Below are 18,202 nucleotides of genomic sequence, written 5' to 3' on the forward strand. Positions count from 1 at the left end.
AGTAAGAAACATGTTATATTGCCTTGCATCTTAAAATTAGGTATAAAATTAGCACTTAAACTGTTACTACCTCAAACAGGATTCCTCTTTCATGAACTTAATAAAAATTATGATAAAATAAAGACAACATAAAATTACTATCGTAATCATTTGTAAGTGTACAGTTCAGTGACATTAAGTACATTCAAACTGTTGTGCAAGAATCACCACCATCCATCTCCAGAACTCTCTTCATCTTACTAAACTAAAACTCTTCACCCATTAGACAATATCCCCATTCTACTCTCCCTGCCACCCTGGCAACTATCATTCTACTTTCTGTCTATATAAATTTGACTACTCCAGGGTGGAATCACACAGTATTTGTCCTTCTGTGACTGGCTTACTTCACCTCGCATAATGTCCTCAAGGTTCATCCACGTTATAGCATGTGTCAGAATTTATTTTCTATTTCTTATTGCGGTAAAAAAATGCGTAACATATAATTGACTGTCTTAACCATTTTTAAGTGTACAGTACAGCACTATTAACTATATGCATATTGTGGTGCAACAGATTTTTAGAACTTTTTCATCTTGTAAATCTGAAACTCTAGTCATTGAACCACAACTCCCTTTCTCCCCCTCCTTCAGCTCCTGGCAACCACACTTCTACTTTTTGTTTCATGTAAGTGGAATTATGCAGTCTTTTTCTTTTATGACTGACTTATTTGACTTAGCATAGTGTCCTCAATTTTCATGCAAGTTGAAGCATATGATGTTTCTTTCCTCCTTTTTTAAGGCTAAAATAATCTTCCATTGTATGTATACACCACATTTTCTTTGTTTTTGTTTGTTTTTGAGACAGGGTCTCACTCTGTCACCCAGGCTAGACTGCAGTAGCATGATCTCGGCTCACTGCAACCTCCTGGGCTCAAGAGATCCTCCCGCCTCAGCCTCTTGAGTAGCTGGGACTACAAGTGCGTGCCACCATGCCTGGGTAATTTCATTTTTTGTAGAGATGAGAGCTCACTACGTTGCACAGGCTGGTCTTGAACTCCTGAACTCAGGCGCGCTTCCTGCCTCAGTTTCCCAAAGTTCTGGGACTACAGGTGTGAGCCACCACGACTGGTAGTTCACCATATTTTCTCCAACCATTTATTGGTCTACAGACATGAGGTTGCTTCCACCTCTTGGCTATTGTGAATAATGCTACAACGAACATGATTGTGCAAATATCTCATCAAGATCCTCTTTTCAATTCTTTTGGATATATTCTCAGAAGTGGGACTGCTGTATCATATGCTAATTTTATCTTTAATTTTTTGAGGAACCTACATACTATTTTCCATAGCAGCTGCACTGTTTTACATTCCCATCAATGGTACACAAAGGTTCCAATTCTCTACATCCTCACGAACACTTGTGTGATTTTAGGTGTGTTTTTTTTATAGTAGCTCTTCAGATAGTCTAGATATTAACTCCTTACCAGATATCTGATTTATAAGTATCTTCTATGGGTTGATTTTTCACTTCTGTTGATTTTTGTCCCTTGATGTACAGTTTTCAATTGTGACATAATCCAATTTATGTATTTTTTTCTTTTGTTGCCTGTGCTTTTGGTGCAATTTGGTGCCATTCAATAAACTACTGCCAAATGCATTGCCATGCAGCTTTCCCCTACATTTTCTTCTAAGAGTTTCTGCAGTTTTAGCTCTTACGTTTAGGCTCTTTCATGGACTTTACACTATCCCCTCTTACTGACTTGAAAATTTCCCACTTAAGTTTGAATTATATATTAAAGCTATTCCTCTCTGAAATTAATGATTGAGGTTTATATATTTGAGGCTGAAGGGTCTGTGTATTTTCTAACAGAAATATACTGTAACAACATGCAGACATAGATTCTAATAAAAATTACTTGCTACTCTTGAATCAACTTGCACCTCAAACGATAGAAAAGATAAGTGAATGGCCAGGTGTGTGGCTCATACCTATAATCCCAGTACTTTGAGAGGCCGAGGAGGGAGGATTACTTAAGGCTAGGAGTTTGACACCAGCCTGGATAACATAGTGATACCTCATTGCCACATAAAGTAAAAAAATTATCTGGGCATAGTGACACATGCCTATAGGCCCAGTTGCTCAGGAGGCTGAAGCAGGAGAACCACTTGAGCCCAGAAGTACAAGGCTGCAGTGAACCATAACTGTGCCACTGTCCTACAGACCAGACTACTGCACTTTACTCTGTCTTTTAAGCAAGAAGAAAAAGAAAAAAAATCAGGTAACTTACAAAGACAAAAGAAGGAAAAATAATGCAAAAAGCAGAGAAATAATTCTCTCAGTGACAAGGGTAATATTGGAATTAAATCTTACCAGGTCTAATTTTAAGTTACCAATTCAAACAACAGCATAGGTTCTTTTGAGAAGTTCAGAAATTTCAAGTTAGGGTTGCTACTCAAATAAGGTATTTAGGCCCCTATACCAAAGGCTCTCTCTCTGATATAATTTTATAGCTTTTCTATTTGCCTGTTAACATTTTGTCTTCTCTATCCTCCATCGTTGTACTTCTTGATGCTGTCACTTTCTATGGCTACCTTATTGACTTATTATTCATACAGCTGGCACAAAACCCCAATGGTACCTTTGTAGCTAGGCACCAATTTAACAAGTCTGTTTTCTGAAATAATGTTTATTCATTAATAAATCTTGAGCACCTACTTTGTGCAAGACACAGTGAGAAATACAAAGCTGTAAAACCCACCAGGAGGGTCTTCTTAACTAAACCTGAACAGGCCACAGTCAGTATTATATTCACTTAGAAGGATACCAGCCTGGAAACAAAGCATACCAGCAGGGGAGCATGGGGCATTTCTCCTCCAGGAAACATCTCAGCAGGCCACACAGCTAACAAGGACCTAGCTCTCTTCTAGCCCTCCAGATGACAGCTCAGGTTCAAGGGACCAAGACTCACAACCAGTGGGTTTGAGAAGACATGTTGGAAGATAGTTCGAGACTAGATCATAGCTTCGAATGATAGCATAAGACATATAGACTTTTATTTTTTACTATGGATGCTTTCTGAGCAAGGGGTTAGCATTGATTGAAGCTCTAGGAATATTAACATGGCAGCAGTATATAAGAGAGCTAAAACTAGACAGAAATGGGAGGCAGAAAGACTATTACATTCCATTAGTGGAATAATATTAATAATTATAATGATAATAGCAGCAGCCAATAATTTTTCTTAGCAACTTAATATTTGCCAGATACTGTTCTAAGCATTGTTCATGTATCAAGTCCTCATAACAATCCTATGAAGTATATTAGGTACGAATATTGTCCCTATTTCATAGATGTGGAAACGGAGGCAAGGAGAAGTCAAGTACTTTGCCCAGGGTCTCACAGCCAGTGAGTGGTAGGAGCAACATTTGAACCCAAACAATCGCACTCCGGAGCGTATACTTTTAACCACTCAACCACATCACTTGTCAGAGTATACTCACATTGTCTAAAATTCTGGAAAAACCCTTAAGGAAGGGCTCACCTCTCCCTAAGAAACCTTATAATGATGAGGCTGGTAGTTCTGGTAAGAGGCTCAGCAACAACCCATGTGGGGATACCATATGGGAATAAAAAATGAGATCGTGAAGAGTGGTTGGCACTTCTTTATTCAAGTGCCTACCAAGTGTTCAGTATTCTTCATACATCATCTTACTTAATCTTCATAACAACGTATGAGGGAGTATTATTTTTAATCCACATTTTTTCAGATGAGGAAACCTAGGCTCCGAGAACTTTTACCCTTTACCCTTATTACAGAGGCAGTCAGTGACAGTCAGCACTGGAATCCAGACCCAAATCAACCCATGCTATCCTATGCTGAGGGCATGGAACAACGGAACAGGGATACTGCCAGCCTGGAAGGCTGCAGTCCTCCCGCCTTCAGAAGGCTGGCATCCCCAACAGGAAGACACTGGAGCCATGCTAGTGTGTGCAGAGTTATGGTTCCAGGCTGTCTGTCCACCCAGCCAGAAGTTGTACCCACTGGATACTTGGGTTGGTCCTTGTTCCAAGGAACCAGCACCAGCCTGTGGATCTGGGCAGGACCAAGGCAGCTCTGAGGATTCCTACACACAAAATACAAGCATGAAACCTCAAAGAAATTCAAAAACAGGGGCCTCTACAAAGGGTGGTTAAAAAAACGATTCTCAGAAAAGAATTGAGGCAAGCCATGTGGACCTGAGGATGGTACCTACAGATAAAATGCCTCAGAGAACAGAGCTAGATTTCAGGAAACTATGTTAGCTTTCTCAGCTAATTCCCCTATGTTTGGTCTCAAAGTTTCTCACAATTATTTTTAGAAAAAGAGCCATGACAGAACATTAAATTTAAAAAGCAGAACACAAAATTATATACACACCGACTCATTGAAAAAGTACTGATGCTGGAATTTTAATTTCTACTTCTTATTTTTTCTGAACTTTTCGAATTTCCTATAATATGCATATGTTACATTGCTAACCAGGGTTATATATATATATACACACACACACACACACACACACGTATATATATTATTTCAATATATAAAATTTGTTTCAATTTATATAAATGTGAATTGAAATACTTTTAACCAATCCTTGGGAAGGGGGAACAAGAAACAAATTTTACCTACAGTGGTTTAGTAATTTCCAAACACTCAACAGACTACATCAAAGTCACCTGAGATATTTATTTAAAAAATACTAACTTCCAGAGCGCAAAGACCCACTCAGTCAGAATCTTGCTGGGTGAGGCCCAGGAATCTGGAGTTTAACAAGCTCCCTGGGTGACTATAATATTTTTTAGCAAGGAAGTCCAAAATTACTTCAATTATCTAAGGTTCCTTGATAATTTATTTAACACTAGGGCAAATTTATATTTAACAAAGAGAACAAGGTGATAGGACATAGATTTGGATGGCCTAATGTCTCACCATTCATCTCTGCAAACTTCTGAACATCACTCAGAGTTTTCAGTTCTTGCCTTGGACATGCTGCTACACACAGTGCTACAGACTTAATCTTCCGGTTTATCAAGTCCAGGTTGCATGGATCCAAAAAGAATACATACCTAAAGCATGGAGAAAAAACTGAGATATTATTTCACAAAACACATTGTGGGTCACTGCATATTTGACTAAGCCTAGAGCAAAGAACATCTATTCCACATTCCTCCACGATAAAAATCTCATCATAAACACATTTTTTAAAAATTGCTTATAAACAGACTAACAGTGGGAATAGGGGAATTGTAGGATTCATAATTATCATGATCTATTTTTCTAATATTTAAATGTTTGTATTGTACACATGCATATTTTATAATCAGAAATCATCTATTTTAGTTTTCTTCAAATCATTAATTTTTTATTTTGTCAAACTTGTACCAAAAAAATTATTGGAATATCATAATACTGCTATATTATATAGCATGAATTGCAGTTTATATATAAACTGTAAACTTTAGTTAATAAATATAATTCATTAATTATATATAATTCATATAAACAGAATTATATAATTCCAAAAATGAATATATATTATAGATATCAATAAATATATACAACTGAATATATAAAGTTAAATGGAGACTAGAGGGAAATACACCAACATTTCAACTACAGTCATCTCTGGGTATTAAAATAAAGTGATTTTTAATTTATTTTACCTTTCATAATCCGCATCTTCTAGAAAGAATGTCAATTACTTTTGAGCTGATATAACTGCAGTAAATATTGTTTATTAATAGTTAAATACTGTCCATTACAGATAGACAAAATAATCCCCAAATCTGAAATTATACCCTTTAAGTTCTGTATACTTATATTTTAGGAAAGGGAAGATTAATTAGAAAGCATACTGAAGCATGTATTTTTAATGTTATAAAGTAGATGAGATGATAAAGATTGTAGATGTTAACATTTGCTCAAAGAGAAAATAAGGGCTAAACATTCTCAACTGAGATAAGCTAAGTGCAATAATACGGATCAAGGAAGGGAGTACAAGAAGGAATGCTTCCACCTAAAATGAATCTCCAGCCAGGGTTCAATTCCACTGAGTTCATAAGAAGTTTTATAAAATCATGCATCTGTCAATAGCCTTTCACACGGTTAAACTCTGTTGCTATGCAAAATGTGATTTCAAATCTGGAACAGGAAATATAACCAAATATAAAAATTAGGAGAACAAACTGAAAAGCAGAAAAGGTAAAGTCAATACATATGCTAAAATGGAAACTTTTATATGAAGGGGAAAAAAAAGTAAGTAGGAAAAAAAAGGGGGGCAACTACAGAGGCCTTTGCAGATCAAGTAATTCTGCACACTTCAGCACAGCAACGGGTCTGGGAACCCGGCATGAAGTTCAGGTATAACTTACCAAACTGAAAGAAAACAACAAAAAAAAAACGTGTGTGTGACCCTATCAGTGACTCCAAACCAGTGACTCCAAATGTTCTATCTATACAGATAGAAGGAAAGAAAAAAAGCCAGGCAAGATGAGGTTTAGAAGTAGGTTTTGTGGACTGTTTCCATGGCTGATAACAAGGAAGTAGGGCATACAGAGAATTGTTTCTGGCAACTTCTGAGTAGAAAGAAGCATTCTCTTACTAATTCTCCCTTCTTCTATCCTGGGCGTCTGACTAAGCATGTCTATGCCTGTGACCCTGTATAATGAATTGCACAAAGACAGATCATGGACAGGGAACAATCAGGTCCTTGAAAAATGTGTCATAAAACCTTTGAATCAACCACTACTGCTATCACCACCACCACCACCACCACCACCACCTCCACCACTATCACTGCTACCATTGCCATCACCACCACTATCACTACCAAGAACACTTTTTTTTTTTTTTTTTTTTTTTGAGATGGAGTTCTGCTCTGTCACACAGGCTGGAGTACAATGGCATGGTCTCAGCTCACTGCAACCTCAGCCTCCCAGGTTCAAACGATTCTCCTACCTCAGCCTCCTGAGTAGCTGGAATTACAGGCGCCTGCTACCACACCTGGCTAATTTTTGTATTTTTAGTAGAGACAGGGGTTTCACCGTGTTGGCCAGGCTGGTCTTGAACTCCTGATCTCAGGTGGTCCGCCCACCTTGGCCTCCCAAAGTGCTGGGATTACAGGTATGAGCCACTGCGCCTGGCCTAATAATACTTAATGATAAAGACTTTAAAAAATGATAGCCAATTTTATTGAGTACTTACTATTTATCAGACACTGTATTAAACCCTTTACATATATTAATTCATATAATTCTCACAGTAATTCTGTTGTGTGTTTCTCTATGGGGTGGGAGTTGGGCAGTGGAACTGGGATGAGAGAGAGGCATTGAGTACACAGTTCTAAGTGATAAGCAATGCCTTGAGAACCATCTGGGGAATCACACCACAGTAGAAAAAGAAGCTTAGGGAAAAGGAAAAAAAAGCCAGAAGCTGCCTGGGCCTTGTTGCTGGGCCTAGGCTGGATCAATGACAACCTCTTGAGAATAGATGCACTGTCCGTCCTGCAGGCTTCAGCCTCCTCCAAGGGCAAAAGTATCCCTATTACATTTCTAACTTCTTTTATACCTTAAAATATTCCTTTGACTTATGCTAGTGACCGGGCAGCAACCTTATCCCTTGCTTTAGTCAGACCAATGTGAACTTGCTTTCTGGTTCTCTCTTAATAGTTCTCTGACCTTGGAAAATATATTTATCCTTCTGACCCTCAGTTTCCTTATCTGAAAAATTATGTATCACCTATTTTATAGTTTGTTGTAATGTGATCAATAATATATATTAAGCACCTAACATAGCATGCACTCAGTGATTTGTGTCATTACCACAAAGAATACTATTTGCTTTCTACACATTTTACATTTCATAGTAAGGAACTAAACTCAACACTTTCTTATATGGGCATAAAACAGGGATACAATACTAATATTTAGTTTTCATTTAGAAAAAAAAAAAATCTGTGTATCAGTATTCATGACTAAGGGTAAAGTCATTACCCCCTTGAGAACCAAGTACGCCGCCAAAACAGATCCAGTACAAGGAAAACAAGAACAGGAGGGTGAGAAGAATGCTACCATGACTATAACTCTCTGAAATTAACACTGCACATTTTTCAGCCTGTGTATGTGGTTTGAAAATATCTAAAAACTTACTTGAAATGATATCTTCAAGAAATACACACTCACACACATCACATGCTTACATTCCATATCTTACCTGCCCTCCATAGTCTAAGAATATATTAAGCTGGGTAGGTGCAGTGGCTCAAGCCTGTAAACCCAGCACTTTGGGAAGCCAAGACGGGCAGATCATTTGAGATCAGGAGTTCGAGACAAGCCTGGACAACATGGTGAAATCCCATCTCTACTAAAAACACAAAAATTAGCTGAGTGTGGTGGCGGGCAACTGTAATTCCAGCTACTTGGGAGGCTGAGGCAGGAGAATCGCTTGAACCTGGGAGGCAGAGGTTGCAGTGAGCCGAGATGGCGCCACCGCACTCCAGCCTGGGCGACAGAGTGAGATTGTGTCTCAAAAAAAAAAAAAAAAAAAAAAAGCAAAAAGAAAGAAGGAAAAGAGAAGATATTAAGCTTAATTCTCTATGCATTTCACATATTCAAATGCACACACATAAAGTTAAAAATAACATGGAAACCTTGATCGTAGGTCCAGATTCTATTAACATTTGTTGGGTGTTTAGGTATTAGTCACTGTCACATTCAAGACCTTATTTGATCTTTGCAACAACTCTGTGAGGTAGGGGTCATAACCATTCCAAAGATGTTAAAACTGAGGCCTGGCCGGGCGCGGTGGCTCAAGCCTGTAATCCCAGCACTTTGGGAGGCCGAGACGGGCGGATCACGAGGTCAGGAGATCGAGACCATCCTGGCGAACACGGTGAAACCCCGTCTCTACTAAAAAATACAAAAAACTAGCCGGGCGAGGCGGCGGGCGCCTGTAGTCCCAGCTACTCGGGAGGCTGAGGCAGGAGAATGGCGTGAACCCGGGAGGCGGAGCTTGCAGTGAGCTGAGATCTGGCCACTGCACTCCAGCCCGGGCGACAGAGCCAGACTCCGTCTCAAAAAAAAAAAAAACAAACAAAAAAAAAAAACTGAGGCCTTGAGGCCTAACCACCAGGCCCAAGAGAGCTAGTAGGTGCCAAAGCATGAATTCAAACCTGGTACCTCTGATTCTGAGTTTCACTGTTTCCATTCTGCACTATTCCAAAATATTTCCTACAAATATCATTAGTAACTTTAACTGTTCTCTATTAACTTTGAATATTGTTTCCAGCATTCTGAAGTTCATCCAATCCATGGCAACATGCTTGCAAGTAATTATATTTTAACTAATTCATATTTAACTGAATATTTACAGAGGAGGCAAAGTGCATGTATCAAACCAATTTATGATTTATTAAAATTGCACTTTCTCGCCTTTTGATTTGAAAATGTCCTTAACCAGGTAAATAAATGCTTACATTAGTTTTTCACTTTTCAGTTTAAACAAAATGAACTGATAGTTTTATTTTTATTTTTAGACAATGAAACAAATAATCGTAATAAACATGGCACTGACAAACCAGATTATTGTAACTGAAAACTACAGATGAGTATTTCAGCTGAGAGGGTAACACACAGTATCCGCCTAGTTTCACTCCCGACAGGGCAAGGATCAGGCAAGAGATGCAGCACATACGTTTTGAAAAAGCTTCTCAGGCCAACTCTGATTATTCGCCTTGGCCTCCATACCTCCTCCTTCTCTACGCCATCTCCAAGGTGGACAGCCCACGTCACAGATATTCCATAAACCTAAGTTAAGAGCAAGTTTGTCATTGTCATCCTCAGTGAATCTTTTACTGAGCCTTTTGATAATTTAAATACAGGTTTAAGTTTCACATCCTTTAGAGGAACAGGAATAAATAAAATACCAAAAGTGAGAATGAAAGGCAAGAAGCAGTAAGAGAAAAATACTCTATAAACAAAACAGCCTAGACACCTGCAGGCATTGGCATTGGCATATACAATATGCACATAGCATGATCAGATGATACAGAAATGCATTTGCAAAGGGAATTGCAAAACAGCCTAAGTAAGCTTTGAACTTAAAAGGTAGATGGGAATGGAGAAAAATGCTCAGACCAAACTGCAAAGCAAACATTACAGAGGACAGCAGGTAAGGCATGTAAATGTGTATTTATTACAGTTGGGGTGGTTTCCAGAAATTATTTGAGGAACAGAAAAAGGTTTATTTTTAAATGGATATTTTTGAGATACAATAACAAATTATCCCAAAAGGTAGGAAAAGGAGAGATGTCTAAATAAAATGCTCTGTCTACGCAGTGAATGAGGGGGACAGATGCACCAAAGATGAAAACAGGATGAGACAAAGGAGGGACATTAAATCACTGAAACTCAGGAAAAAGGATAAGAGTCACAAAAGAAGTGACTTTTAAAGCTGCGCTCAGAGCAAGAAGATGAAAACGAATGATACCATGCCATAGAAGGTTTAAAACTCATTTAAACTTCTGTTTTGCTTTTACTTTCTTTACTGAAGATAGGAGAAGGTAAAGACAGTAAGATTCATTGATAATTTACTTTGAGTCACAAAGCATTACAGGCTTTAGCCTCACAACATCCTAATTTAGCAAAGGATGGAACTGATTGGCAAGCTGGGTGACTAACCTAACTTTCCAGTTCAAACTGGAAAGTGAGAATAAATGTAAAGGAGAGTGAGTTACAGACCAGTCAAGTCAGTTGATTAAATCAGTGCAATCTTCTGGGATCCCTGGGAGACAAAGCCCTACCTGGACATGATATAGGGCTGTACTCTTATGTGGTATGCAACACTCACGTGACAGGAATTAAATAGGGGATACCAAATTCATAAAATACAGTTCTTGAATGCAAGTAAGTTATAGTCTAGAGAAAAACAAACAAAAATGTATACAGTCATTTAAAAACCATGTGATAGGAGGCAAGGCTGAGATGGCAGTGGAAATTGTGTAATTCTGCACGGAGGATAAGGGGTCAGAGAAACCATTAAGGAGGAGGAAGCAGTTTCTAAGCCATATTTTGAAAATGAGTAAGAATTTTCCAGACAGATGGGGAAGGGAGCACTCTAGGCAGAGGAAACTGCATGTCTAAAAGCACAGAATCATGAAAGAGCATATTTAAGGAACTGCAAATAATCTGATAAAGTCGACTATAGGATGGAGCATCAAAGAGCTATGCACTAAGGAGAAGCAGGGGATAGAAGATGTAGCCATCCTTAGAATCTGGAAGATCTTACAGCTCTTCCATTAGGCAACATGTACTCAAATGGCCATGGTTCCGAACAGTGATACCCTAGTATGGCCAGCCCCTCGAATTGAAGGCTAGAGAGGGAATGGCTGGGGAACAGCAGTGCTGCTCCAGAGATGAGCCTTTGCCATTAAATTGCCTCCTGCTGCCATGGCAACTCTGTGACAAGCCTTTTTGGAGCAAAAGGTGGCAAGCAGATACTAGGTCTGCTGGCCGCCTCCTGCCGAATTTGGCTGCTCTCCTCTCTAATCAGGATGGAAGCACTGCAGCACTAAAGCTGGAAAGCTGGCTGAAAAATCCCTCTGTCACCTTCTGCTTTAGTGATTCCTGACATGTGTCTTCCCCAGAGGGGAATAAAAATGGAGTCTGATCATTTTTCCAATTATTACCTCATATCAATTTACAATTTATAGCCCCTTTCCACAGAGAGTATTGCCGTGAGTGAATCATACCAAACTGAAAACCATGACAGCCTAGCGGAGGCTTGCTATTGCTAAACATAGGCTACAGAGAGCCCCGCAGATCTGTACTCCACCCACAGTGGAATTCTGCCCAGAGGAGGCCTCTTATTTCCAGAGGGGCTGGTGTTGGGGTGCTAGCAAGGCAAGCCCAGTTATCTGATTCGGGGTGGGACCCAAATGCCCCCAGAGGAGCCCTGTTATATTAGGAAAGAACTATGGAGCCAGCACCCCAGAGTTGGTGAAACCCAAGAAACCCAACCCATGAGGTTGCTGACAGGGGTGTGCCCCTTCCCCACTGCTTCCTCAGTCCTAATTAGGAAGAGGCAAAAATCTCCTAAGAGGTGCCACTTGTTAAAACTAAAACCTAAGGATGCCATCTCACCAATCCCCAAAGAGACAACTGAATTCTAAACAGCATGGCAGCCTCCTCCGCCAGCACTTCTGTAGACCTTGATTTACAGGCAACTGCTAAGAAGAGAAACTTTCATGGTCCTTTCTGGTAATTCACAGCACTGAGAGCTGAAAATAACTTTAAACTGCAGAGGAAGCCCAAGGATCAGACTAAGAGAGCAATATTCAGAGAATGTGCACCTCTCTAATCTCACCTTCTCCTGGTCTCCCACTGGTCTCCTTTCTGTTCCTCAAGCAACCTGGCACACTCTCACCTTGGGGCTGCTGCACTGCCTATCTGCCTGGAATGTTCTTTTTCTAGATAGCAACAGAGCTAGCTCCTTCCCTCCTTTCAAGTCTTCACTCAAAAGACACCTTCTCAGTGAAGCCTTCGCTGGCCAGCCTGTCTAAAACGCCAACTTTCTACTCTGATGTGCCTTCATCTTTCCTGCTTTGTTTCTCCTCAGACTTACACTCACTCACACACTGTGTATTTTACTGATTTATCTGTTTATTTTCCACCACCACTAGTAGAATATCACCTCCAACAGGGCAAAGATATTTGACTGCTTAATTCATCCCTACATCCTTAGTGCCTAAAATGATGCCTGGAATAAAGAAGCAGCTGCATATTTCCCAAATTAATAAACAGATGGTAATTATATAACATTTTGCTAAGTGGGGCCAGAGAGGAGTGAAGATAGGGAAGAAGATATTTCACGGACAGAGAAATACTCTCGTTTATTCAAAAGAATTTTATTAAACACCTATTCTGCCAGGTGTAGGCCTAAATAAGTACTAAAGATATGATGATAAATAAGTGTCTCCCTTCTTAGTGTTCACAATCCAGAGTGTAAGAAGACAATTATAAACCGTGTGCTAGTGCTAAAGCAGGGAAAACAGGATTATAAAGGAGGCAACAAACGTACCCCATTAATGGAAAATCAGGATAGGTGTCCTGAGGAAGGGATATCTAAAGCTGGGACCTAAAGAATGAGTAAGAGTTAACCAGTGTGGATGAAAGCGAGTAGGAATAGGGCAGGAACAGAGCAGGCAAAGGCAAAAAGGTGAAAGGGGGCATGGCACAGCTGAAAACAAGAAAATGGTCAGGATGGTTGGTAGACGGCTGGACAGGTCAGCTGGTACTAGATCAATCAGGGCCTTATAAATGGTATGCCTGTAAATCCCAGCACTTTGGGAGGCCAAGGTGGGCAGATCACTTGAGGTCAGGAGTTCAAGACCAGCCTGGTCAACATGGTGAAACCCTGTCTCTACTAAAATACAAAAATTAGCCAGGTGTGGTGGTGTGCACCTGTAATCCCAGCTACTTGGGAGGCTGAGGCAGGAGAATTGCTTGAACCTGGGAAGTGGAGGTTGCAGTGAGCTGAGATTGCACCACCATACTCCAGTCTGGGTGACAGAGTGAGACTCAGTCTCAAAAAAAAAAAAAAAAAAAAAGTTAGAAAGTTTGGAGTTCTTCTTAAAGACACTGGGAAGGCATTGGGAGCTCACCAGCTGCAATGTGCAGAATGAATCAGAGGTAAGCAAGAGAAAAGTAAGGAGACTGGCTAGGAGGCTACTAAATTTCTACCAAGAAATGATGACTTGAACTAGGGTGGGAATGCGAATAAAAAGGAGTAGATTTCAAAAGTTTAGACACACTGAAGAAAACTTTATGATTGATTATACATAGGGGGAAAGGAAAAAAAATAAACATAATGCTTAGCATCTTAGACTAAATGGCTAGGACATTCTCGTTTGGAATCCTGCTCAATTCTGTAAGATAGGGGACTCAGAAGAAGCAGAGTACAGAAGGACAAGGATGACGTTCCAACTTCAGACAATTTAAGTTGGAGATGCCTATGAAGTGTCCAAATGGACCTATACAGTTGGCTGTAGGGTTTTAGCAGAGAAATCTGGACAGGCGATAGTGATTTTGGAATAATCAGCATATAAATGGTAGCTTTCCCCTGGGAGTGCATGAGATCACCAAAGTCAGTGTGTAGGTTGAGATTCTTAAGATTCTTAACCTGGGTGAAATCTATAAGCCTCCAGAAATCATAAGCAAACTCTGATGTGCAAATCCATATGTATTTTTCTGAAGACAGACTTTATACTTCATAGTTTTAAATAGATTGTCAAAGGCCTCGTAAGAGTAAAAAGTAAGATGATGAAAGAGCCAAAGAAGATACTAACATTGCAGAGCAAAGGCATGGAACTGGAAAAGCATGGGGGAAGAATGACTCTCCTATTTAGCTACAAACTCCTGCTTATCCATGTACTATGGAGGGAGACATAATTGTCAGAATGGCAACCAAGAGTCACTTACAGCAAATGATATTCCTTATAATAAACTTAGGCAAGAAAGTAAATTAAAACAACTTTAACTGGGTGCATTAGTTCTCGCCTGTAATCCCAGTACTTTGGGAGACAAGGACAGGAGGATCACTTGAGGCCAGGAGTTTGAGACTAGCCTGGGCAACATAGTCAGACCCCATCCCTACAAAAAATACAAAAATTAGTCAGATGTGGTGACACATGCCTATAGTCCCAGCTACTTGGGAGGCTGAGGTGGGAGGATTATTTAAGTCCAAGAGGTTGAGGCTGTACTGAGCAAAGGTGGTACCACTGCACTCCAGCCTAGCTGACAAAGCAATACCTGGTCTCTTAAAAAAGAACATTTCACATGAAAAAAACAATTTTCTAGTTAGTCCAATAAATTGAAAGAACACTCCTAAATCAACTTGTTTCAGCACTCATACTGAGAAATAATATGTGTCATAAGCCAATGGCCAGAAATTTCATTTTCTTCTTAGTGTAACAGCTTTTTTGAAATATAAATAACATACCATAAAATTCACCTGTGTAAACTGTGCAATTCAAAGTTTTAAGTATATTTGACTGAGTTGTTCATACAATTACTACAATCTAATTTTAGAATCTTTTGTCACCCCCAAAAGAAACCTCATAACCATTAGAATAACTCCCTATCTGTTATGGTTTAAATATTTGTCCCCTCCAAAACTCATGTTGAAATTTAATCCCCAGTGAGGCAGTACTGAGAGGTGGTGCCTTTAAGAGGTGACTGGATCATAAGAGCTCTGCCCTTGTTAATGGATTAATGGATTATCATGGGAGGGGAATTGGTGGCTTTGTAAGAAGAGAGATGTGAGTTAGCATATTAGCACACTTGACCCCCTCATCATGTGATAACCCTGAGCTATCTCAGGACTCTGCACAGAGTCCCCACCAGCAAAAGGCTCTCATCAGATGCAGACCCTCCATCTTGGACTTCTCAACCTCCATAATTATAATACATTCCTTTTTCTTTATAAATTACCCAGTTGCAGGTATTCTGCTGTAGGCAACAGAAAACAAGTGAATACATCATCCTTCCATGTCCGCCTACTCCCTAGCCCTAGGCAACTACTAATCTACTTTATGTCTCTATATATTTGCCTATTCTATACATTTCCTATAAAGAAAATCATACACTATGTGGCTGGCTTCTTTTATGAAGTATAACACTTTCAAGGTTCATCCATGCCATGGCATATATAAGCACTTCATTCCTTTTAATGGCTGGATAACTTTTCATTGTGTGGATATACCACATTTTGTTTATCCTGTCATCAGTTGATGCACATTTGTGCTGTTTTCTGTTTTTGGCTATTAGATGTTGCGGCTGCTACGAATGTTCATGTATAAGTCTTTGTGGGGACATGTGTTTTTAGTTCTCTTGGGTAGATACTAAGGAGTGGAATGGCTGGATCATATGGTAACTCTATTTTGATATTTTGATGGACTGTCAGATTGTTTACAAGAGCAGCTATCCCATTTTACATTCCCAGCAGCAACGTATGAGGGCTCTAATTTCTCCACATCCTCACCAACATCTGTAACTGCCTTTTTATTATAATTATTCTAGTGGATGTGAAATAGTAACTCATTGTGGTTTTGATTTGCATTTCTTGAGAGCTAATGATGTTGGCTATCTTTTCATGTGCGTGTTAGCCATTCATATAGCTGCTTTGGAGAAATGTCCATTGGAATCCTTTGCCTATCACAGATTTCTTTCAGATCTCTGAGGAAGACAGTAAGGCACAGATATACACTAGATATTGCCACAACATTATGAAAAAATTATATTACAACAAAAAACAAGGATGAAAGTAGAGTAAAAAGAGCACTTGGAGGCCAGGCGTGGTGGCTCATGCCTACAATCCCAGCACTTTGGGAGGCCAAGGCAGGTGGATTGCTTGAGACCAGGAGTTTTTGAGACCAGCCTGGCCAATACACTGAAACCCCATCTCTACAAAAAAAATGCAAAAATTGGCCAGGTGTGGTGGCACACAACTATAATCCCAGCTACTGAGGAGGCTGAGGCAAGAGAATCACTTGAACCCAGGAGGCGGAGGTTGCAGTGAGCCGAGATTGCGCCACTGCACTCCCACCTAGACCACAGAGTGAGACTATGTCTTTAAAAAAAAAAAAAAAAAGGCTGGGCGCGGTGGCTCATGCCTGTAATCCCAGCACTTGGGAGGCCAAGGCAGGCGGATCACGAGGTCAGGAGACCGAGACCATCCTGGCTAACACGGTGAAACCCCGTCTCCACTAAAAATACAAAAAATTAGCCAGGCGTGGTGGGGGCGCCTGTAGTCCCAGCTACTCGGGAGGCTGAGGCAGGAGAATGGCGTGAACCCGGGAGGCGGAGCTTGTAGTGAGTCAAGATCATGCCACTGTACTCCAGCCTAGGCGACAGAGCAGGACTCCATCTCAAAAAAAAAAAAAGGGCTTGGGAGAAAGTACAGGAGTCGAAGGACTAGAGGTCGAAGAATGGCTGCAGTGGGCAAAAAAGGACATGCAATGCAAGATGGAAGGAGAGAAGCCCATGGTGAGGGTGGGGGAAGTTTTGAATTACTCTGAATTGATTTTATAGGTAGAACAATTAAGGGTGATGACAAAGACCAAGCTGTGTCTATGAAAGAGGGAACCCTGAAACAAAACCTGAGAAAAAATTTAAACAGTTCCCAGGGATAGTGAGAATCAATGAGACAGAATACGTTAGAGTGCTTTGTAAACTACATAAATGTAACAGATGGTTAAAATAGCTGTGTTTTCCCCATCTAGGTTAAAAAGGGATGAAGCCTTGATAAGTAACTTTGAAGCTTGTTTCGGATGATAATGAAGATGATTATAATAAACAGCTGTTAACGTTCATGATACCAAGCACTGTGCTAAGGCGTACCATGATTTATGATCTTTACTCCTCTAAAACACCAAAGGAAGTACTGCTACTATTTTCATTTTACAAATGAAGATCTTTTGGCCAAACATTACTGTTATTTTCAACAGTGTAACCTGTCCTTCAATAATCTGCCTAATGGATCTACCCGTACAGATACATCCCCAATTGCATGAAAAATCTTACCTATTACAGAAAAACTCTGAATGTTGTTCCCATTGTATTGCTTTTGTATCAGAGAATCAAATTTTTGATAATCAAACATGCCTACCTTCGAATTATTTAATTTCTTTTTTTTTCTTTTCTTCTTCTTTTTTTTTTTTAAGAAATGGAATTTCACTCTGTTGCCCAGGCTGTAGTACAATGGTGCGATTTCGGCTCACTGCAACCTCTGCCTCCTGAGTTCAAGCAACTCTCCTGTCTCAGCCTTCCGAGTAGCTGAGATTACAGGGGCCTGCCACTGCACCTAGGGGGGTTTTTTTTTTTTTTTTTTTAAATAGAGAAGGGGGTTTCACCATGTTGGCCAGGCTGGTCTCGGACTCCTGACCTCAGGTAATCTGCCCGCCCCAACCTCCCAAAGTGCTGGGATTATAGGCATGAGCCACCACGCCCAGCCTTATTTAATTCCTTTATTGCCTCAACAATGTATCAATTATTGAAATTATATAAAGTATAATATTCATTTATAATATTGAAATTATACAAAATATAACAATCACTAAAGTATAATATTCATTCAATTATATAAAGTAGAACATTCATTTTAAAATATTTAACCCATGTGC

General features: G+C 39.7%; 1 protein-coding gene across 3 annotated transcripts in view; it reads right to left on the reverse strand.

The window, feature by feature from the left end:
• Window positions 1-18,202, reverse strand: part of SLC44A1 (solute carrier family 44 member 1) — a 199,143-nt gene that overhangs the window by 99,407 nt on the left and 81,534 nt on the right. For all 3 annotated transcript variants that reach the window (XM_025359139.1, XM_025359138.1, XM_025359140.1), the window contains exon 4: window positions 4,957-5,093. In XM_025359139.1, coding sequence (XP_025214924.1) covers window positions 4,957-5,093 — 137 coding nt within the window. The remainder of the gene's footprint in view (window positions 1-4,956; window positions 5,094-18,202) is intronic.

Source organism: Theropithecus gelada, chromosome 15 (genome assembly GCF_003255815.1).
Source record: "Theropithecus gelada isolate Dixy chromosome 15, Tgel_1.0, whole genome shotgun sequence".
NCBI classification, from domain to species: Eukaryota; Metazoa; Chordata; class Mammalia; order Primates; family Cercopithecidae; genus Theropithecus; species Theropithecus gelada.